Here is a 23615-nt window from a genome sequence, read left to right as displayed (position 1 = left end):
AATTTTTTAGAAGAGGGCAGGTTAGGAGCCTTTAAAGTAGTAACATTTTTTAAAATTGTAAACTCTAAACTTTGTGAGAATACAAGTATATTTAAATACGCTCAAGAAAGAAATGAACATAATTACGTAAAGCAAACTAAGATGTATGAACAGGTTCAGGCAGTGGGCCCACTCAGGAACGGAGACCCAACTTTCCATGTCTTCCAGTTAAGTATGGAATTCCTTTATTTCATTTCCCCTAGGACATCGGCTTGGCATATATAAACCACCTGGTGGAGAAAGGAGAGTACGACATAGCGGCACGGTAATCAAGATGTTTTCACGATTATTTGTTAATATAAATAGAATTGAGCCATGTTAGCAATACGAATAAGTCATTCTTTACAGTTGACAGACTTTTTTTTTACATCTTTCTAACAGGGGTTATTTTTGAATAGTAGTGGTTTTAACCACAGAATGGATTGATACATGTTAATTTACCCACCTACTATCTCATTTGCACTAGACGAAAAATGGTTTTCTCATTATTTAATGAGAAGGGTGTCAGAAACCATGAAGAGTCTGATATTTTACCCTTTTTATAAGCTGACAAGTTTGCCTGCCAGTTTCATGAGTGCTGGCAAAAGACCTGATACTCCGGGGTCAGAGACACAGGACCATGTCTACCTCAGCAGTAGTCGTGGCCAGAGTACTAGCACTTTCTCCAGATGCCACAGCATGAGGCAGAGAGGCCCAGGTGACCCTGCCCAGGCAGCAGGTTGTGTTACAGGAGAGGGACCCTGGGCTTAGGGTGTCTGATTCTTTTATAATGGGCAGTAAGCCTGCCTGCCCTTGGTCCAGAGGAAGATGTTATTTTTATTCTACTGGGCAGTGAACAAACCTGCCCTGTGCTCCAGAGGGAGAGACAGGCTGTGTCCTCTCACCTCCAGGGCTGTTCACGCTACAAGCATCCCAGAAGAGACCGTCCAGGATAAAAGCGGCCATTGCCTCTGCTCACAGTTCAAGGAGAACGTCTCCCAACAGGAGAGTGGCAGTAAATGGAAATGATCAGGCCCCAGGCTCCTGGTTTGCAGGACAAAAACCTAAATGGTTTATAGCGGTCGCATGGGTCTCTGTGGGCAGTTCCCCCTCGAGCTGCGCAGCGCCATCTGCAGGACTGCGGGGCTGCCCGGAAACATAGTCTTCAGGGCCACCTTTTGTCCCCTGACTTAGGGAAATGTGTTTCTTTGATGTGTAAATCAAAGTTTTATTCACACATAAACATTTTTCTGAATTATATACTGAAGTAGGATTCTAATTTTCTAAAGTCTGATTTTGTAGTCCACTATTTAAAGCCACTGAAACAGTGGTTTCATTGACACTTTTGGGTATGATGATATTTCTTCAAGGCAAGAAGGGTCCCCAGACCAGCAGCGCTCATCTGGATAGGTAGGAAACTCAGAACAGAAAAATCAGTGGGAAAACCCCTAATCCAAGTCTTCTGAAAGGGATTCATCTTTATTTATAAGTATTTCGTATTTTCATGATTTCCATCAACTTTGTATATGCAGTCAAGTGAGTACCAGTAATACCTTTATGTTCATTGGCACTTGAAATGGAAATTTGTCAAAGTTCTGGGATGAGAGATTTATCTAAACCACTAGGGGAAATGTCTACTTATTCTGCCTCTGTTTGTTTTCTTTATTTATACTTTCTTTTCCCTGGGGTGTTTTTACTGCCAGCAAATGCCAGAAAATTCTTGGGAAAAATGCAGCACTCTGGGAATATGAAGTTTATAAATTTAAAGAAATTGGACAGCTTAAGGTAAGCATAGCTTTATTTTTAACTCTTTAATTTTTGTATGTAGTATATTGAGATGGAAATAAAATTAATAGTAATCAGTTCTTTATTGGGAAGCGAGTACTATTTCAGCTAGAAAGAAAAACTTTTAGAAATTAGTTACCAAATAGAAATCTGGTTTATATTTTATGTGCATAAAATATATACAAATGTATTACATATATGATGTGTTCACTTTCTTATCTCCCTCCAATTCCCTCTGTGTTCAGATGGAAGTTTTCATGTTCTTTTTAATGAATGTGGAAAACAGGTATAGTCTCATCATAGTAGATTACAAACATAAGGCTTTTTTCACATGTACTGAAGAATTAGTGCATTTTCCAACATCTTACTTGCTGGAAGACAAATGGAAAATTTTGACCAGATAGCTCCAACAAATAATTTTGGTATTTCATTTTTTTATCTTTCAATTTAGTTTACAATATCTAAACTAATCAATAAAGTATTCCTATGTCTGGAGATCTGTTTAAAACATTTTAAAAAAACTTTTCAGTATTCGTGAGCCTTTTCAGTGTTCTCTTAGAATTATGAACATGCTTTTAAAAATTCCAGTTATTCAGCTGGCCAGCCCTGTGCCTTGTCCTCTGCTTGCCCCATAAATGTAACTCTTCTCCAGGAGACCCTCAAGGACACTTCTCGTCATGTTTATTGGGTTGATCTTGGGGGATCTTCTCCAGTCCTATGGCCATGTTTACCATGATGGCTCCATCACCCAGACCTCTATTTTGAATTCCTTATCTATGTTGGAAGCGTGTGATGGACGTTTTTCCTTGTGTGTACATGCTGCTGAGAATGATCACTCAGATTAATGTGAATCCATTTCCCTCCCAAGTTTGGTCCTTCTCCTTTCAATCTGTGTGTACCACATCACAATATACTCATTTCTCCATGCTTAATAGCTCAAAGCCACTGTCTTTTTTTTTTTTTTTTTTAACATCTTTATTGGAGTATAATTGCTTTACAGTGGTGTGTTAGTTTCTGCTGTATAACAAAGTGAATCAGCTATACGTATACATACATCCCCATATCTCCTCCCTCTTGCGTCTCCCTCCCTCCCACCCTCCCTATCCCACCCCTCTAGGTGGTCACAAAGCACTGAGCTGATCTCCCTGTGCTATGCAGCTAAAGCCATTGTCTTGATGAGAACATCTAACTCACCTCCTTATTCTGTTTAATCTCCAGTTCTTGTCAGTTTCACTTTGTCAGTACCAGTTGGGCCTCTCCTCCCCCTCTGGTACCACTGCCTTAACTCCCGCCTGAGCGATTGCAAGGGCCTTCTGGCAGATCTAGAGACAACCCTATCCCACAGTTAGCCGCTTAAAAACTACATGTGCTCCGCTCATTTCCCTCCTGCTCAGAGCATAAAATCTGAATCCCTTTCGTGACCCCACGTCACCTTCCTCTTCGGCCTCATCTCCCTCCCGTGACCCCCGTCTCACATGTCTGAGCCATGCTGACCTCCCTGCATGCAGAGTGTGCATTCATGGTTCCACGCCTTTGCCTATGCTGTTCCCTCTACCAGGGTGCCCTTCCCCCTCTCTCTTGGCCTGACAGGCCCCTGGCATCTGTCACTTCTGCTTCAGTCTCTAAGATCCACCTCGCCACAGCATCTTGTTTGCCCCTCTCTCAAGACACTTAGCACGCAATATTGCAACTGGCTGTTTAGATATCTGCATATCTTCCCTCTGAAGCTGTGAGCCCCTGGGGACAGTGCCTGGAGCTCTGGGTCCCCAGGACAGAGCATGGCGATTGGTGGGTAGTGCACTGCAGAACCATTTACAGTGTTTGGAAATTCAACACTTAACACAGTGCTGAAGTAGCTAAAAACACAAGGTTTATTTTCCCTTAATTTCAAACGATGATTATGGGTTTTTAAAGGTTGATGTATTCCATTTTAAGGAAAAAAAAAAGATGAGTAGATGACCTATAACTCCTTGATTACTTAAGAAGTTGACTTTTATCATCATTCTCCCTCGTATTACTTAGATTTTCATTAATTCATCAGGAAGAACAGAGAGATAATGTTTAACTTAATCGAGGCAGTGTCTTTTATTCATTCATTCATACATGTAGACACCTTATCTATACTTTTTAAAATGTATTATGTTATAAGAAGGTAGAGCTTATTTGAATCTTTTCTCTTCGTAATATTTTTCCAAAGTACTCTGTTGCCTTAAGTTTTTAACGTAAATGTATATTTTTATATTTGCTGCCTCTTTGGAATACAGTTTTATTTTGCTACTTTTTAAAGATTTTTTTTTTTTGCCTTTTCCTTCCTTAGGCTATTAGTCCTTATTTGCCAAGAGGGGATCCAGTTCTGAAACCACTCATCTATGAAATGATCTTGCATGAATTTTTGGAAAGTGATTATGAGGTATGACATTCCAACATGGTCAAATTGTTCTCAGTGAAAAATGTTACGAAATCTAGAAAAATGGTACACTGGAGCAGCTGGCTTAAAGGCGACAGATTTGCAGTTTGTGTGTGGTAGATGAAACTGAGATACATACACTCCGATGACCCCTGATGTTTATGTGGACCTTGTTAAAGAAAATGTCTAATCCATGGACATTTTGAATATTTCCTTAAAGCTACCTCCTCGATAGAGCTAAAGGGAAAGGACCAAGTACCATTCGGGGGAATTCATAAATAGAATAGCATCTGCTAATGATGCTTCTACTGCCCTTAAAGAATTCAGAACTTTCTAAAACTTGAGTCTCAGAACTAAGTTTGCCAGAGGGGGATTGCAGAGAAATCGGGACGCAGGTAGGGGGAAGGGATTGGAAATGATCTGTTTTGCTTATTGTTTAAGGAGAAAGGTGGTACTTAAACTGCTTATCCTACTGTACACGCTGCACTTTTACATGCACGTTGCGATATTATACTCCCAGCAGCACTATACATAGTAATATCCAATTTTACAGAGGAACTAAAAGTTAAAGAAATTAAATCAGTTGTCTAAGGCCATCCATAATAGGTATGCCTGGGTTTGACTTTAAATTTGGTGTTTGCACGTACCCAAAATGGATGATAATTTTTAAAGTTTGTTCCTTTAAAATGCATTTATTCAGAAAGTCTCTGTTTCGTGCCTACTGTATTGCAGGAATGTGCTGGGCGCTAAGCACGCAGATGTGAATGAAATGATGCGCATTTAGCGATAGCTCTAGTCTGAGTCACACCCAAGCATATAAACCAGCAATTCTCAACAGAGGTGGATTCCACCCCCCCGCAGGGGACATTTGGCAATGTCTGGAGACGTTTGTGATTGTCACGATTGGGGAATTGGCACTACAGGCATTTAGTGGGTGGTGGCCAGCAGGGTTGCTGCTAAACACCCTACAACACACAGGACAGCCCCCCTATGACAAAGAATGATCTGTCCTCAGGTGTCAACAGGACTGAGTTTGAGGACCCCGATATAAACAGATAAATCATTACGTTGTATACTGGGTGCTCTAATAAAGCTGTCCACGAAACGTGGTGGGAAGACTCAGCCTTCACCCACTTCTGACTAGAGGAAAAGATGGGATTTCTCGTGGGCAGGTTCTAGACAAGGCTGGTAAGCTCCTGATCAGAGCTGGTGCTGGGGCGATCCATAAATCAGGAGATACCGGACCACCGACTGCTGTTCTCCAGCTTCTGCCCAAACTTCAAAGTCTTTCATAAAAGTGGCACCATCTTCGGCTCCTTATAAAGTTCAGGGACCTAACCCAGTGATCAGTTTTCATTTTTGGTACCTCACTGTATGTGGCAGGTTGTCACTGCCTTCGTACATTCTGATGTTACGTTTTGAAAATAAGGAAGACTTTATTTACAGCTTTTCTCCTTCCCACAAGAATGCGGGGTGGCTTGCAGAAAGGTTAATAGATAGAATGGAAATTCCCTAGCGGTCCAGTGGTTAGGACTCCGCACTTCCACTGCAGAGGGCATGGGTTTGATCCCTGGTCGGAGAACTAAGATCCTGCATGCTATGTGGTGCAGCCTAAAAAAAAAAAAAAAAACCAAACCAAAACCAAAAAGAAACGTTAATAGATAGAAAGAGACAATCAGAGAGGGAATGAGAAAAAGAACTGCTGTGTTTTGAGTGCCTACTGAGATACTTTTTTAACAAATAACTGATTCAATTTAAGGAGGAGTAATAATGCAAACACTATATTCTAGCTCTGAGATGATTTTTAGAGCTTAAGATCGAAAGGGACCTTTAAGATGGTGCGCTTTTATCCTGATAACTCGCACACTTGGTCAGTTACTGTCAGCCACGTGTTCCTGGATACGTCAGATTCAAACATCCTGATGCCTGTGTGACCTATGTAGTTCCTTTACTGTTCCAAGCCTGTATTCTTATCATAGGAAGGGACTACGTGCTTTCGGATGAATTAAACTTGAAAAACGTATTTCTTCCTAGTGGCAAGATGGGAATAAAGACACAGACCTACTAAAGAATGGACTTGAGGATATGGGGAGGGGGAGGGGTGAGATGTGACAGGGTGAGAGTGTCATGGACATATATACACTACCAAATGTAAAATAGATAGCTAGTGGGAAGCAGCCGCATAGCACAGGGAGATCAGCTCAGTGCTTTGTGACCGCCTGGGGGGGTGGGATGGGGAGGGTGGGAGGGAGGGAGATGCGGGAGGGAGGAGATATGGGAATGTGTGTATATGTGTAGCTGATTCACTTTGTTATAAAGCAGAAACTAACACACCATTGTGAAGCAATTATACTTCAATAAAGATGTTTTAAAAAAAAAACGTATTTCTTTAATAACTGTACAAACTAATGAAGGCAGCATCTCTTCATGCTCTCTCATCAGCATGTGTTCTGATACCATAATCCAGTCTTCCCTACCAGCATGGGTCTGTTCCTTTCCAGGTCTGTACAGAAGAGTCTATGGTAATAGTTTCTGCCACTTGTGCTAGGTGCCAACTGCCAAAGTCTCGGAGCGTGGTTTCTATTCATTTCCTATTCAGTCCAATTCAGCACATCTTTATTTAGAACCTACCGTGGTCAAGAACCAAGCTGAGTACTCATTTGGATCCAAGAGAAATAAAAACACAGTCCCAGGCTTCAGTGCGCTTACAGACTGACTGGGGAGACTGTGTTAATAAGCTTTAAGCAACTAGAAAATAAGTAAGACAGGCAGAGCAACGTGTTATAAGAGATCTAATGAGAGGCCATTATTGGCCCTCGTAGTTATTGGAAAAGGTTTCTTCTGTGAAGAAAGACTTATAATGGACTTCTCCTTCTTTCCAGTATGTTCTGAGTACACAGAGTGGCTGTCATAAATTTTCCATCTTTGTACGTCTTCCCAAAAGAAAGAAAATCATGAGTGTTCTGTGAAAATGATGGAAAGAGTATGAGCTTTATTTTGAAATACCGAAGCTTAGTATACTTGTCCTGTTTTTAAAGTAATGTAATTTAACCATAAAAAAGCAATTTTTTTATTTGTATGATTCTGTCACAATTCATGATTCAACCCTTACTTTTTCAAGAAACTGTTTTAAATCCTGTATCATTAAAGGTGTCTTGTTAATTCATATCTGGAAAACTTTTGACTGAGACTGAAAGAAATAAGCATGACTCAAAGCTTGTAGATGTTTTCTCCTGAATATTTTAGGGTGTCTGCCTGGTCAGTACTATTAAGAAAGTTGTAAATAATTTGGTTTGTCATAAGCTCTTATAAATAATTCGCATTTTAGCTTCCATCATTCTCCGTTTCATGTTTAATTTTGAATTAAATTGTCACATAATTAATCAGACAGCAGTGTTCTGTAGCAACACTTTTGATCACATATAATGTGGATGAAAATTTTGTGCTGCTAAATATAGGACTAAACGTCAGATTAAAAATAAAAATATATGAACGGTATTTTCTTGGAGGTACTGGTTCTTCATAACTTCTTTGTACGGGGTTTCTACTGAAATGCATATAGCTTTGCCTTTTAATTTACAGCCTAGCAGAATTATTTTAAATAGTTAAGTTTTGCTTCATAATATTAATGACAAATGTATAAGCATGTTAAAAATGGGACAATTTCTATGGCATTTCATTTAATGAATAGTCTTTAACCTTTTACTTACTATCGGGTTGGCCAAAAACTTCGTTTGGGTTTTTCCATATGATCTTACAGAAAGACCCGAACGAACTTTCTGACCAACCCAATATGATAGGCACCAGGGGGTTCTCTGATTTTGCCACTGGATCATAATAGCTCCCTGATAACTGTGTCCTCTAATTAATAATAAAGGCCCCAGGGGTGATTTCATCAGTATTTTTTAGCACATTTATTCAAAGGTACACAAAACCAGTTAAGCGGAGAAAAGCCTAACGTGAAATGTGATCAATGTTTATTTCAGTTTACACTGGAGTCCTCAGGTTTTTATCGCACAACACGACCTGTCATTTTGTCTTATTTTGTATTAGAAGTTGGCAGTACTGCAAGGCCGTTGCCTGAGTCACGGAAAAGAGGAAAAGGAGCCAGGCTTTCTTCTTTTCCTGAACAGTATTACCTCTGGTTTCAGGTCTACTGAGAGCTGCCAGTATTGGGGTGGAAATCTTTTCAGGATTTTTTTTAATCTTATAAATTGCAGAGTCTTAAGAAAACAGAAACTTGATCCAACATATTTTGATTCAGAGAACATTTTAGTGTTCTGCTTTAGTAGTTTTATGAAATGTATCCTCTTTACTTCGTGACTGTCCTCCCCAAATCTCTCAAGTCAAACTGCAATCATGGTCATATGAAGGAAGGTTGCAGTTTGAATGGAAAATGTGCAGCCTCTTCTGGTCTTTTGCCATCCTTGCTAGAGGTTTCTTTGGCAGAAAAAAACTATATTCCTGATTATTTTTGTGATTTTCTTCTTAGCAAATCCTGGTAGTTTACAGAAGCAAATTCCACCACACAATTTTCATTTCTAAATATCATTTAAACCAATTCAAAGTAGTTCATTAAAGCATTTGTTGAGTTATTTAATATAAATAATATGATTTTTTTCAATAATGTGAAGATTTTTACTTCTATTTGCTACCTTTGAAAACATCTACACTTTTTTTTTTTTCCTAAAAGTTGTCAAGGATCAGTGTAAATAGCTCCCCAATACTTTGAGTCACAAGGGCTAAAGTTGAGAATCAGGACGGCACAGCTGCCCAGAACACTGGCCAGGAATCAGCCCTGGAGGGAAACATGATCCAATCAGGGGGTCTGGAGTTTTCTATCAGAACCACAAAATTTGAGATCGAGAGAGAGTCAGGGTAAGAGCAGGGGACAGACTTGAACCAGCGTCCTAAATCCCCAAACAAAACTCGGTTTAGAGGCATGAGTGGAAGGAAGATAGAGATGACTTGCTGAAGGTGGGATGCCGGGTGATTCCACTGTGGAAACAAGGCCACTGTGTGCTCAGTACTGGCTGTGGAGCTGACTTGGACAGTGTCTGTAAGATGTTAAAGATGTTCTCCAAGTGTTATGGCTAGTCCAGAGTGAGGAGAGAGCAAGTCAGACCTAAATTCTGCCTCTGCAGTGGCACTTGATGGAAGGACCTGGGGGCCTTGCTTCCTTGTGCATTTCATCCAATCACAAGAGAAGGGATGGCACCGCCTACTTCTCAGGAATGGCGAATGGGGATGCATATGCGGACGTTGTGTGCCTCCCTCACCACCCGTGAAAACTGATGATACGTTTATGGACCAGTGTTTTAACCCTAACATGATCTTATCTGTTTTCCATGAATAGTTTTAGGAATTGTATGAACTCTTTGGATTGTTTTCCTATTTTAAGAGTGTTCTTCTTCTGTTCTCCCCCTTGGTTAGGGTTTTGCCACACTGATCCGAGAATGGCCGGGAGATCTGTACAACAATTCAGTAATAGTTCAAGCAGTTCGGGATCATCTGAAGAAAGACAGTCAGAACAGAACGTTACTTAAAACCCTGGCAGAACTGTGAGTATATTTTAGCGCTTCTTTTTTTCCAAATCAATCTACATGAAAAGTCTTTCCTCTTTTAGATCTGTCAAACTGAATTGGGAGGGTGCAGATCTATACTATTTTCCTATATTCCCTCTTAGTAAAAATCTTTCGTAAGCCTCCGGTCAACAGCGAGAACATAAGGTAAGGAAATTGTGTGAAACTTACAATTGTAATGTCATCTGCTTCCCAGAGGAGAGGAACCCTAACCAGCATCACTTGGTAGAGGCAGTGGTGCAGGTAGGGAAGGGTGCCAGGTCTTAGACTCCTCAAGCAAATCAGTTTCCCAGTGAGGCGCTGGATTCTGTCATTCTTGGATCTGCAAGTCAGTAAATTTCTCACACCACAGACTCCTTATCTATAAGATCACAGGTGACAATTCCTTATGGGATGGTTTTCATGAGAATCTTGCATGATACCACTACACCAGCGGTGCAAGGGATGGTTTTAATGAAGTTTCATCATCAAGAGCTAAGTGCAGTGCCTGGCACAGAGTTAGGGCTTAGAAAACGGAAGACTGGTTAATGCTTTTCATATTCACTGGGTGCTTTCGGTGACCCGGGCTTTGTGCCATATGCCTATGACGCAGAGGTAGATAAAGATACCCCATGCCCTCTAGGAACTTTGGTTTAGTGAAACAAGCAGCACACTGCAGTTAATCTCAGGAAGACCATCCTACTTCAGCCCCTCAACACTCCCCCCGCCTCAGACAACCCGCTCCAGCATCCTCTTACATCTTTTGCCCAAGACCAAGAAAGGTACACCAAAATGGCCTAGAATTTCAGGGCTGCTTAAGACTTTCCACAGAAGGGGACACGTGTGTGGCCTTCTGAGTTGGAACACTAAGGATTTTCTTCTGGAAACATTGTTCTAGTTTTCCTTGGATTCTGTAGTACTAACACGGTACTAGTAATACTAATAATTCTGTAGTGCTAAGAATGGATTCCCAGTGCAATTTAGGTTCATTTGGCATTTAGGAGCTGGCTTAGGGAATTAAGCAATGTGAAAAACACTGTTTCAACAGAAAAACACATTTAAATTTTATACAACCTCCTTACAGAGAAGCTTTTGGAATATCACCCCTTTGTCAGCTGAACACTGCTTGTAAGAATTTTAACTGATTTTTCTGTTACTAGAATAAGAATTTCCTTCATGTGGGGTCGTAATTTCTTTGGTATATGGATTTCTCTAAAAAATTTTGAGAGTTTACTTTTTTAAGAAAAATTTTATTGAATATTGTAAATATTCTAAAATTTTGGTGAGATGGGAAGCAAGGTTCTGAGAAAGAAATACTTATTGGCCACATATAGTTAAATCCCAAGGAACACTTTTCTAAATAAAGTTAGCTTTTCTCTCTAAACAAGTTTTTCAGTTTTCATTAATGTAAAACATGATTTATATGTGTGTATCTGTGTGTCTTATTAGATGTGTTGGTGAACATTAATGTAAAAACTTTTGTCTTACCAGGTATACCTATGACAAAAACTATGGCAATGCTCTGGAAATATACTTAACGTTAAGACATAAGGATGTTTTCCAGTTGATCCACAAGCATAATCTTTTCAGTTCTATCAAGGATAAAATTGTTTTATTAATGGATTTTGATTCTGAGGTAATGTGTTTCTTTCTTTTTTAATTTTTATTGGAGTATAGTTGATTTACAGTGTGTGTTAATTTCAGGTGTACAGCAAAGTGAATGAGGTATAATGTGTTTCTTATTTTACTACTGGTAAATTATTTGTGCCGTCCCAAGTTTTTAATAATTAGACATTTGTCCACATGCTGGAATAGTTAATAAATCACATAACTTGGCTGTGTGCTGATCATGTTCAGAACCTTCGGACCCTCCCTGGATGTTACTCTAGTAGTCGGCATTCAGGAATCCTTTACTTGATGTGGTTATTCTGTAAAAGCAATCATAATTTGGTGTGGAACTTTTCAAGCTGTGTGTGTGTGTGTATGAAATAACTTTTTTTTGGTAAAACAATTCATATAACTCATAGAAACAGAGAATCTAGCCATATGCTTTAGCTCATTCAACCCTATTAATTGTATTTCCCAGAATTCAAATTTTAAGTAAACTATTTTGATCCATTTGTTGCAGTTTTATTCCTTGGTATTCACAGCTTTAGCATGTGGAGTTTCCACTGGTCTCAGATGATGCCCAGACTGATACACGTGGGATGTATCACTTTATTACAGGACAGATTTGAAGAGCGGAGTGCTTGTCTCAGGAGGGCACCCTACCTCCACAGCTCACAGCGGCTCTTGTAAAGTGATACAAACTGTGTGTTTTAAACAAAGAAAAGTTAATGCAAGTGCTAATGATGGATGGAAAGAAAGAGATTCATACAACACAGTGGTTCTTATTCCAAAAAATCGAAATTTTAAAGAGTAGAACCCTTAAGGCTCTAAAAGGGTCACTTGAATTTTTTAAAATTTTATTTTACTGTATTTAGTGGTATTATGTGTTATATATCTATCGTGTGCTATATATTAGTCTTCACACGCTTAAACAGGAGCTAAATCTACTTTTTTTTTCTGAAAGATGCTTTTAGCCCATTTTTCATACTACAGGAGTCAAGTCCTTAGGCAGTACAGATCTAAAAATAATCAGTGCAGTTCCCAGGAAGTTCAGGGGACAGAGGTTCTGCTTTTCTGGCAGAAGATGATTAAGAGGATGAGAAGCTTATATAGAAATTAATTACATTTCCCCCATATCCAGTCTCCCCTTACACCTACCCCACTCCCATGTGTCTCAAGAGCCTAGTTTTGCCTATGAAGCTATAGACAAAAGATGAATGAGCTCAAAATAATTGCTATTCAAGAGCATGGACCCAAGTTAAGGAATCAGAGAACTTTCTAATTAGAAAATAACTTAAGGATAATCTCTTCCAATGTCCTAATATTTCAGAGAGAAAAAAATGTTCACAGCAGACAGGTAGGCAGTGTAATAGCAGAGTCAAGGACAAGACCCAGGTATTCTGTATAAGGCTCAGTCTGGTGGGCTGTCTTCCCACTACCTCTTGCTACAGGCACTGTCTAACTTGTGTTTCATGAGTGTTAACGGTGGCTAAAGTCAATTCTAAAAATCCATAAGCTTTATATCGTTATGAAACTTCAGCTATCTTTTCTTTTCCTTTTTTTTCCTGACTCTTATCCTCTTCTCCACATAAGACCAGCTTCTTGTATCTGTGGAATCTGTAGAGGGACTCAGTCGATATTCAGGTGGCCAGAAGCAAAGCTCATTTTTGTGGTACTGCAAACTATACAGATGTTTTGTATTAGTGAGTCATAGCAAGGCACTATTTTAAGTCTATGCAAAGCCCAGAGACCTCAGATTAAAACACATTTTAAAATGCATTTAGAAATATCTCACTGAAGGGCCATTGTAAAGCTAAGAACCTTCTTATCTGTGTAAAATAAGCCCTCTGCCTTTAATGGTGATACCTTATCCAATACATTGTATTCTGTGTTCTCTTTTTTCTATGGCAAATTTCAATGACTGGTTATTTTTTCATATTGCAGAAAGCTGTTGACATGCTTCTGGACAACGAAGATAAAATTTCAGTGAGTGTCTTTTGTTTTTACATGTGTTCAAACAGATGAGTGTCTAGGACAGCTATCGCCATAAAGAAGAGAGATGTTTATCATGTAATTTTGCAGGTATGTTTGTGTCCTCATAAACTCTACATTAAAAAAAAATTTTTTTTTCTGTAGATTACAAAGGTAGTGGAAGAATTAGAAGACAGACCAGAGTTGCAGCACGTGGTAAGCATGACAGTCCTCTTCTTTTGCCCTTTGATTGAACAGGAAGGCAAATCACCTTACAGTATTGGTTTGAGAAGACTGGAGTGAACACTTCAGGTTCATATTCAGATGGGAGGTTTGACCGCAAACAACATTCTGTAATTATTATAATGCAGCATATGCTCTGAATCCAGATGAGGAATTAATAACAGCTCAGGTACTTTAACTTTGACTCACAATCGAATTGTGATTAAAAAAAAAAACGTTATCACATTTTTGTGTTATCAAACTATGCCTGGGAGTAAGCACGTTCCTTCTGTTGACTGAAAAAAAAATGCGCAACCTAGAAGTTGAGAATTATGTTTTATTTGAGCACATTACTGAGAACTATAGCTCGGGAAAGCAGCCTCTCAGATAGCTCTGAGGGACTGTTCCAGAGAGGTAGGGGGAACCAGGATATGTAGGAGTTTTTGCTGAAGGAAAAAACAACAACAACATGGTGTCAAACATCAAAAGATTACTGCTACGCACACACACACACAAAAACAAGCATCTCAAGTTAATGATTTTAGTGCCTTTCTCTGTATGGGAAGATGGGAGAGTCTGGGCTCATTGAAATTATTCCTTACACATGCACCTTCACTATCTAGGGCCACTGCGTGGTTTTCTCCATCCTGAATTCCCCTCAGGGCGCACTGGGGGTTGGGGGTTGGCGAGCTGCAGTGTCTGGGGGCTTGATGGCGGGCAACATTCCTTGTTTACCAGAGTCACAGGCAGTGTTCTTTGTCCACACTTCTGTAGTTACCATTTAATAGAATTACGACATAAATTACAGCAAAGCCAGCGCCCTGACCTGTGCCCTGTGGATATCAAGTTCTCCTGCCTAGGAAACACCACACAGCCGTTCCGTGTTCAGGACCACAGAGTGATCGCAGAACAGAGTGTTGTTTTTTTGTGTCTCACCCTGACATTCCTTGTGCCCGCTTCTCGTGTGGTCTCGTGCCGGCGCCAACAGCCCCCCGATTCTATATTTCCTCTGGGGGGTTGGGAGCTACTTGGATTCTCTGCATCGCTGGCACAATGGGCGTAAAGCAAGACCAGGTGTTTTCCGCGTCCTTTCAAAGTTATACAAGAGAAGTCTTAAGTGAAAATAGGGATTGTTCCAGGAGGACTGTGGACATCAAATAAGATGAGGACTCCTGTATCTTTGCCCGCCTCTTTGCACCCCGGGAGGCGGGTTAGGAAACAGAGCGTTTTATTCTAGTCCGTTTTATGCATTGACGCCTTTGAAGACTCCAAGATAGGAATGTGTGGTACTTTGGGGTTTTGTTTTGTTGATTTTTGCTCAGAGGTTGTACAGATGCTTTTGCCCTTTTGTTCACGATTGGAAATCTCCCGATTATCTGCTTACCCAAGCAAGGTACCTCTGTGCTGGCCACCATGGGATCTGTTTACAAAGCAGTGATTCCTGGCCTCCTTGAGCCATGAGACAGGATTACCGGCAGGAGGTATCTAGTGACAGTGTCATTAGGGCAGTGGTGGAGCTCACACTGAAGTGGCCCATCTTCCCTGTCAGGCAAGGTAATGTCTCTATAAATTTGCCCCGAAGGTGTGACAGAGCCTTCCTAACGTGTTTGCGCCTCTGGGAAACTGCAGTGTGTCCAGCTCACACACTGACCCTGCGCCAGTGTACTGGCCGGAGTCTGCATCAGATTGTGGAGTTCTGTCTGACTCCCCCCACCTTCTTGCCTGAGAGAAAGGGGAGCAGTTAACCCGAGGAAGGGTTTCTCAGTGTGCTTGTGTCCTGGTTAGGCTTATTTAGTGACCCCGTGCAACAGCAAATGTCAAACTCCAGTGACTTCATTCCCAGTCACACCTTCAGGGCCGGCTGACGCTCTGTGTTTCTGAAGAACTAATCCACTCAAGGGGCGAACGCACTTGGTGTGATGAAGTCCCCCCGCCTCAGGTGGGTTCTGGGGCGTTTATGTACATTTAACATGAACTAGACATTGAATGTCGATTTCTGGCTTCCACACAATATATTGATAGACTTGCCTCCAAGTAGAAAGTGAATCACTCACTCCCTTGGAGGTCCATTAACTTTTTCAGACGGTCAGGGAAAGGAATCAGCTTTGAAAATGGGTTCAGAACACCTGTACTCTTCTTGATTTTTTTACTTTTTGTTTTTGAGGTCACCAGGAGAGGCAGTATTTCATTGCAAACACAGATCTCAATAAGACTTAAGGAGAGAAGATGCAGAATGTATGAGAATTAACTTAGCGCTTTTTGCTACTTGAGTTTTTAAGAACATGCTCTTACCTCGTGACTCTACCCCCTTTTACATGAAGGATGAGAATTTTTATGATCCAGGAACACCACTGATCAAGCATTTCGTTTCTGAGGCGAAGTAGATGATCGTGATGATATTAACCACTCCTGTCATTAACAGTTCTGTGGTGCCGAGTACGTGCCAGGCATGGTTCTGAGTGATTTACAAATGGTAACTCATTCAGCTCTCACAACAACCCCAGGAGATTTTTGCAGATGAAGAAACTAAGTCACAGAGGTTAGTGACCTGCCCAAGGTCACACGGTCAGTGGCAGAGCCAGGTCACTCGGGGCCATTCTAGAGAGAATGTCAGCATATCCTTGCTCTCCCCAGGTGTTCTCCTTTCCACTTTCCCTTCACCTAGAGATTTTCCCTGAAAACTGCTTTTCTGCCAGCCTCTCCGTGGAAGCTGTTTGCAACTGAAAATAGCAGTGTTAAACAAGTATTGCTTATTTTAATATTCCTGGTTTATTCCTTTGTTCTTTTTAGTATCTGCATAAGCTTTTCAAAAGAGACCATCATAAGGGGCAGCGCTACCACGAGAAGCAGATCAGCCTTTATGCTGAATTCGACCGACCCAACTTGCTTCCGTTTCTCCGAGACAGTATCCACTGCCCCCTTGAAAAGGTAAGTCACAGACGCCCCTGCTCAAACACTGCGAGGGGACAGAGTCGTCACTGTTGGTAAGCTCTGGGTTATCTTAGTCTTCCTGTCTCTGCTTAACCATCCCCGTTCAAGGGGAAGCCTTGCTCTCAAAGCAGTAGGTTTTGCTGGGTATTCTGATGAGAACAGGAGGTCCTGTTGGATTAGCTTTTGGTGAGGAGCTCAAGTATTTCTGTGCCAGGTTTAATTGGAAGAAAGGTTTAATCCAGGGTCTAGGACTCAGTCAACCGTAAAACACTGTCGGAAGTCTGAGGCAGTTTACCAGCATCACGGTGGGACCTCAGAGTCAGCCTGGGACAGGGACGTGGACCGCCCCAAGCCGGAGGTAACTGCCCCAGTTGGGACTCAAAGTCAATAACGTCAGTCCTACACCCCCTCTGCTTTAAATACCCACCTTATATATTTTTGTATTTCTCTCTTCCACTACATTCCATTATAGTTTTAATAGATATAATTACTAGTCTCTCCCACCATCCTATAAATTCTTCAAGGACAAGGAGTTTGTCTCACTCATTTTGATAAACTCAGTAGCCAGCACACATTAGACACTAAATGTTTTTTGCATCCTGACCGAGTTAGTGAATGGATAAATTGACACATACGAGGTTCTGGTTAGGGCTGAGTATGAACTAGTAGGTGTTATGAGCCTGCTGTTTCAAAATAAACTATAATACTACGTGTGTACTAGAAACTGGCCTATAGAAGACCATCAGTTTTGCTCCCCATGGTTCTTCAGACCATCTGGAATACTCGCTACCACCTACAAGTGTCTTACTAAATTCAGATGGCCAGAGAGCAAGTACTTTTCATAGTCACCTGTGTGTATCAACAAAACAAACTTATTTGACCCATAAGAGATACGTACTAAGAAGTTGACTGATAAAGCAACTTTTCTAGTTGCTTCCTCAGCCCATAATGATTAACTTCAAATGTACTGAATTTACTATGAGCCAGTTTCAGCTCAATGCATTTTCAAACTCTGCAGTTAATTTTAAAAAAAAATCTTGCCTGCATATTAGTTTATGAAAGACATTAACATTTTATGTTCGGGCCCTAAGGCTTTTTCTCAAGAATAAATTTGGAAACACATCATCTTAAAAAAGAAAAGCAAACGTTCCTCTCTTTTCCCACTTTAGAATCTATCATCTAGAAAATGAGGGAGAATCTTACTCTTTGAGTGCCCGTTTGTTTTTGTCTCACTTTTGGAGGAAACATCGTTTGTTTCCAGGAGGACGTGTCTGTATCCCGCAGACTCCTCGGCCAGAGCCCCACACGCCAGGGTGATCAGCACCCACCCAGGCTTCCTTCTCCCACTCACTGAACACAGGTGCAGAGGGCCCCAGAGATTCCATAACGTTCGTGTCTGGAACACACTTTCAGCCCATCTGGTTTACAGTTTTCCAGTCCGGTAGTGTTCAACAGAAGTCACACTGCTCTGCCCGCAAAGGGAGCATCAGAAAATCTCCACCCCACACACGGTACTTCTAATACAGAGAACTCACTTGGAGCATTGTGTAGACCTTTTTGAATTTTTCTCTCTGATCTGCTGAGAAGAACCAGTTGCATGTAAGAGAACTCAGCACAAGCATCTGAAAACAAGTATGTTTAAATAGTTTTTTAAAAGTTATCTCATGTTTTCCACTGAAAGAGAATTTTGAACAAAATGGATTCGAGATGGTAGTGGTGGAAACATGTCATTATAATCAAGTCAATAATCCACATTTTTAGCTTTCATGTTAAAGGTCATTGAGACATCTTTATAAGAGATTATTTTTGCACCAGACTCCATTGTGGAAAATCTGTATATTTGCAAAAAAATACCACTATCCTTGCTCAGGTACCCCAAGCCATCTTAAAGCAGATTTTCTTGACTTTAACTCATTAAGGATCTCATTCCTTTTTTTCTAGAGACAAGAACTCTGTGCACACTTAATCATCTTAGAAACAAATTCCTTTTATGTTTACTTGTAACATGAAAACTATCAATTCATAAAAAGCAAAGTAGATTTTCCCTCTATTAAAAGCATCTGACTAAAATATGACACAAATGAATTTATCTACAAAACAGACTCAAAGACAAAGAAAACAGTCTTGTGGTTGCCAAGAGGGTGGGTAAGTGAGGGATGAATTGGGAGTTTGGGATTAGCAGATGCAAACTATTATATATAGAACGGATAAACAACAAGGTCCTACTGTATAGCAACAGGGAACTATATTCAGTATCCTGTGATAAACATTAATGGAAACGAATATGAAAAGGAATGTGTATATATGTATAACTGACTGACTTTGCTGTACACCAGAAATTAACACAACATTGTAAATCAACTATACTTCATTAAAATACTTTAAAAAAAAAAAAGCATCCTAAACATGCTGACGGTAAAATGAAGGTCATGGGGTACAGATTCACCTGTTTTGTCTAAAGAGAGACTCAGAAAATTTGGTCTCTGTTTCTACTGAATATAAAGTTAAGAACTTAAAAAATTTAGTCCTCCCTCCCAGCACCCCCCCCAAGCCATCTCTACTTCAGAAGAGTTTATAGATTGTTTAGTCCAAAAGACGTTGAGGTTGTATTTTGGTGTTTGTTTTTATTTTAAATGGGAAGTGTTTAAGGTTTCACAGCATTCAGAGCATGTGGACCCACTACTGTAGATAATTCACTTCCAACAGAATACAGCTCTGTCTTCCTCATTTCTGGTTGTCTGCCTTTGCTGGGATTGGGTAATCGCTGAGTGAAGGGGTGAAATCTTCAAGAATCCAGGTCAAACTTATTTTGACTTGATTGAAATGCCTCAGTCAATAGCATTTGGCTGGAAAGTTTGTAGAGACTTTGCATCCCATTAGAAGCCCTTTAGGAATGTAGTTACCAAAGACCAGAGCTCAGGATTTAAAATCACCACAACTCTTACATTACAAAATGAATCATAAGTTTTTATGAAACTGTTCATTCTAAAGGCGATACAGGGTGGGTAGGAATTTATAACATCTACAGCAATTTGAAAAGACAATAAACATAGGCTTTTTAAAAAAATAGTATCCCGAAACAGTTTTTGTTGTACTTTATCATGTGTGCTGTGCTTTCATGTTCCTTGTTTTTATTTAATCTCTACAAAAGTGCAGGTCGGTTGATAAAGTCATTTTATACATGACAAGCTGAGTCTTCAGGAGTTGAAAGAAACAACCCAAAGTCTAGAGCTACTAAGTCAAAGGGCCAAGACTTGGAACCTGGGTCTCAACTTCAGGTCCCGTATTCTTTCCTCTATGATGAGAAAACATTTTTCAGGTTTAAACAGTTAATTAAAATTACAACAGTAATAAAAATATTCCTTAGTACTGCAATAATCATAAAAGACATCAGTTTTTAAACTGCTCTTTCTTCTGTAATTTCCAGGTATGGTCATCAGGCACTAGTTTTCATTTGCAAACCTGATCTGCTTATGCCTGGAATAGTTAAAAGCAGAGTATCAGCTTTATTATTAATACCTGAATCTACGATCACTCTCCTATCTAATGGCATTCACAAGGTGGCAGTATTTATGAATTTGGAGGCATAAAGTAGGAGATGCACACTTTATAAATTTTCCTTAAAGAAATTTAAAAATAAGACTGGTTAAAAGATGACAGGGTCAAGGCTAGGTAGAAATCATTATATAGTCTATATAGTTGATAAGGTTTCTGTTTGTTAACCCCAAATTTCTAACTCTGTTATTTACCTTTACATTAAATCAGGAGAAGGAAAATTAAAATATTATTTTTGCATCATTTCTTACTCAATTTCTGTTATTATTGTCTTGTCACTTTTTTGTTTTCTATTATTCTCCTTTTCTGAGCTTGTGTGTGTGTGTGTGTCTCCTGTTGGCTTTAAAAATCTTTCCCTACTCTTTTCCTCTAGAGGGAGCTCTATGGCTCAGGAACATTCAAGAATCTAAAATAAGAAAACATGCTTTTATGCTTTACTTGTGTCAGTAATAGAAAAATTCTGTGTGCCAGAAATTTTTTTCTACACTTTACTCAGAAAGTCCAGAGATTTCTAGAGTCTCTACTTTCTCATATATGAGAAAAGGGTTATTCAAAATACTGTTAGGAACTCGTCATAAAACATTGATAAATCTGTGAAGTTCAAATTGCAGAGACCCAGATTACCTCTGCGCTTGGTGTTACACATCTGCCTGCCTTCCAGACCACTCCTGACTCCAGATCAGCCTTCAGACATTTCTTCCACATGACATGGTCATTTTTGACAGTATCCTAAAACAGCTTCCAGCAGTGATGAAAATGGACTACAGTCTACTCTCACAAGGTAGCCACTAGCCACATGTAGCAACTGTGAGTAATTGAAATATGGATTGCGAGGAATTGAAGTTTTAATTTAAATTTAAAGAGCCACCTATAGCAAGTGGCTACTATCTTGGACAGCTCAGGTGAGCCTTCAGGCCACAAACTCTCTTTGTGGTTTGAGACACTCATGTTTTCATGCATCCTCATGTGTTCAAGAATAGGAGGTGGCTCTGTTTGCAGCTCCTGAGTGGTACCTTAAAGTGTCAGTGCATTTCCAGGTACAGAATTGATTTATGGATACCTTTTAGTAATACACCACTTTAAGCATCATACTCATCTTTATTCACATTATCTTTCTCGATACATTCTATAATACCTATCCAATCGTATTACTGTTACCGAACACGAGTTTGTGTGCCCGACACACAGTGAGGCCAAACCAAAACATCGGAGTTTGGAGCAGAGAGAGTTTTATTGCAGGGCCATGCAAAGAGACGGGTGGTTTGTGCCCCCAGAAAACCCGAACTCCCCGAAGGGTTTCTGCAAAGCATCTTTAAAGGCAAGGTGAGGGAGAGGCGTGGTTGGTTGCTGCAGACTTCTTGGTGTAGGAATCCTTTGTTCGTGCAGCTGTCCACGTAGGTCAGGTCACGATGTTCCTGTAAACCTTCAGCAAGACAGATGTTACTCTGTGTTCTGCAACTTTTTCTCTCTATATGAATGGAAAAGTGTTATACCCTCAAAGGTCAGAGTCTTGAAAATGGGCTATCCTGTATATTTTAGGCTCTAGGCAACATTCTTAACTGGTAGCAAAAACAATGGAATACAACGGTTAAAATATAAGAAACAGATCCAATATGGAGTCAGATTTGTTCTTCCCTGTTACACTACTATTTGCTGTCTCTCTGTGAATGACACAGTCTCACCAGGCCATACACTGTTCGTCCATCTGTATCTTCAGCAGCTAGCACAAATCAGTTGGTTTCTCAATAGTTTTTTCTTGGAATAGTCCCAGACCCTCTGACTTACAGTTTTGCTTTTCCCATTACTATTTAACTTCTCTCGTGTGTATCCTGTCTTTGCTCTAGTATGATTCCAGAAGAGTTAAGAATTGGTAAGAAAGTTCCATTCTTTATGATGATGACTTATGGGTATGACCATATAGAGATTCGTAAACCGTGTTTTAAATCTAAACGAGAACGGATTTTCTAATTGTGAGTTAGGATTTGCTTCATCTATGAAGTGATAAAAATACCAAAATAATAATGGTTTAAACAGAGGAGCAGTTTAGTTCTCTATCACGTGGAAGTCTTACTGGAGTGACCCTGGTGGTGGTAGCAGCCACGGGGTCAGAGACCCAGGCTCTTTTCTTGTTTCCCCCACCTTGTATGACCTTGACCTCACGATGTAAGAGAGTATCATCCATGTTTCCAGCAGCAGTTTGGATGAAAGGATTAAAAATGAGAGCAGGGGTTCACGTTCCCAGAAGCCGCCCTCCCACGTTTCTGGTTCACCTCCATGGTGGACACTAGTCACATAGCTCTCCTACCACTGGGGACGCCTGGAGGTTTTGTTTTAATTCTGGGCAGTCACACACCCACCTAAAATCTTATTACTATAAAAGAAATGGGTAAAGGATATTGGGGGAACATCTAGCCATCTCTACCATGTAGTTTTTTAAAATTAATTTTTATTGCTTTACAATATTGTGTTAGTTTCTGCTATACAGCAAAGTGAATCAGTTATACGTATACATATATCCCCTTTTTTAAGATTTCCTTCCCATTTAGGTCACCACAGAGTACTGAGTACAGTTTCCCTGTGCTACACAGTAGGTTCTCATTAGTTATCTATTTTATACATAGTAGTGTGTATATGTCAGTCTCAATCTCCCAATTCACCTAACCCCACCCTTCTCCCCTTGGTATCCTTAAGTTTGTTCTCTACATCTGTGTCTCTATTTCTGCTTTGCAAGCAAGTTCATCTGTACCATTTTCCTAGATTCCACGGATAAGTGATATTATACATTTGTTTTTCTCTTTCTGACTTCACTCTGTATGACAGTCTCTAGGTCTATCCAAGTCTCTGCAAATGGCACTATTTTGTTCCTTTTTGTGGCTGAGTAATATTCCATTGTATATATGTACCACATCTTCTTTATCCATTCCCCTGTTGATGGACATTTAGGTTGCTTCCATGACCTGGCTATTGTAAATAGTGCTGCAATGAACACTGGGGGTGCATGTATCTTTTTTGAATTATGGTTTCCTCCAGGTATATGCCCAAAAGTGGGATTGCTGGATCATATGGTAGCTCTGTTTTTAGTTTTTTGAGGAACCTCCATACTGTTCTCCATAGTGGCTGTACCAATTTACATCCCCACCAACAGCATAGGAGGGTTCCCTTTTCTCCACACCCTCTCCAGCATTTGTTTCTAGATTTTTTGGTGGTGGCTATTCTGAACACTGGTGTGAGGTGATACCTCATTGTAGTTTTGATTTGCATTTCTCTAATAATTAGTGACGTTGAGCATCTTTTCTTGTGCATTTTGGCCATTTGTATGTCTTCTTTGGAGAAATATCTATTTAGATTTTCCCATTTTTTGATTGGGTTATTTTTTTTTTGATATTGAGCTGCATGAGCTGTTTATATATTTTGGAGATTAATCCCTTGTTGGTTGCTTTGTTTGAAAATATTTTCTCCCATTCTAAGGGTTGTCTTTCCATTGTGTTTATGGTGTCCTTTGCTGTGCAAAAGCTTTTAAGTTTCATTAGGTCACATTTGTTTATTTTTAATTTTCA

At 40.0% G+C, this 23615-nt stretch overlaps 1 protein-coding gene across 3 annotated transcripts in view; it reads left to right on the top strand.

The window, feature by feature from the left end:
* VPS41 (VPS41 subunit of HOPS complex) overlaps window positions 1–23615 on the top strand; it is a 184120-nt gene that overhangs the window by 145382 nt on the left and 15123 nt on the right. For all 3 annotated transcript variants that reach the window (XR_005021242.1, XM_036863672.1, XM_036863671.1), the window contains exons 15-22: window positions 243–304; window positions 1722–1803; window positions 4121–4213; window positions 9644–9771; window positions 11263–11407; window positions 13324–13365; window positions 13516–13566; window positions 16363–16500. Coding sequence is in view for 2 of the 3 variants with exons in the window: in XM_036863672.1 (XP_036719567.1) it covers window positions 243–304; window positions 1722–1803; window positions 4121–4213; window positions 9644–9771; window positions 11263–11407; window positions 13324–13365; window positions 13516–13566; window positions 16363–16500 (741 nt within the window). In the remaining variant the exon portion in view is untranslated. The remainder of the gene's footprint in view (window positions 1–242; window positions 305–1721; window positions 1804–4120; window positions 4214–9643; window positions 9772–11262; window positions 11408–13323; window positions 13366–13515; window positions 13567–16362; window positions 16501–23615) is intronic.

This window comes from Balaenoptera musculus, chromosome 9, assembly GCF_009873245.2.
Source record: "Balaenoptera musculus isolate JJ_BM4_2016_0621 chromosome 9, mBalMus1.pri.v3, whole genome shotgun sequence".
NCBI lineage: Eukaryota > Metazoa > Chordata > Mammalia > Artiodactyla > Balaenopteridae > Balaenoptera > Balaenoptera musculus.
This window is presented reverse-complemented; position numbering and strand designations above follow the sequence as displayed.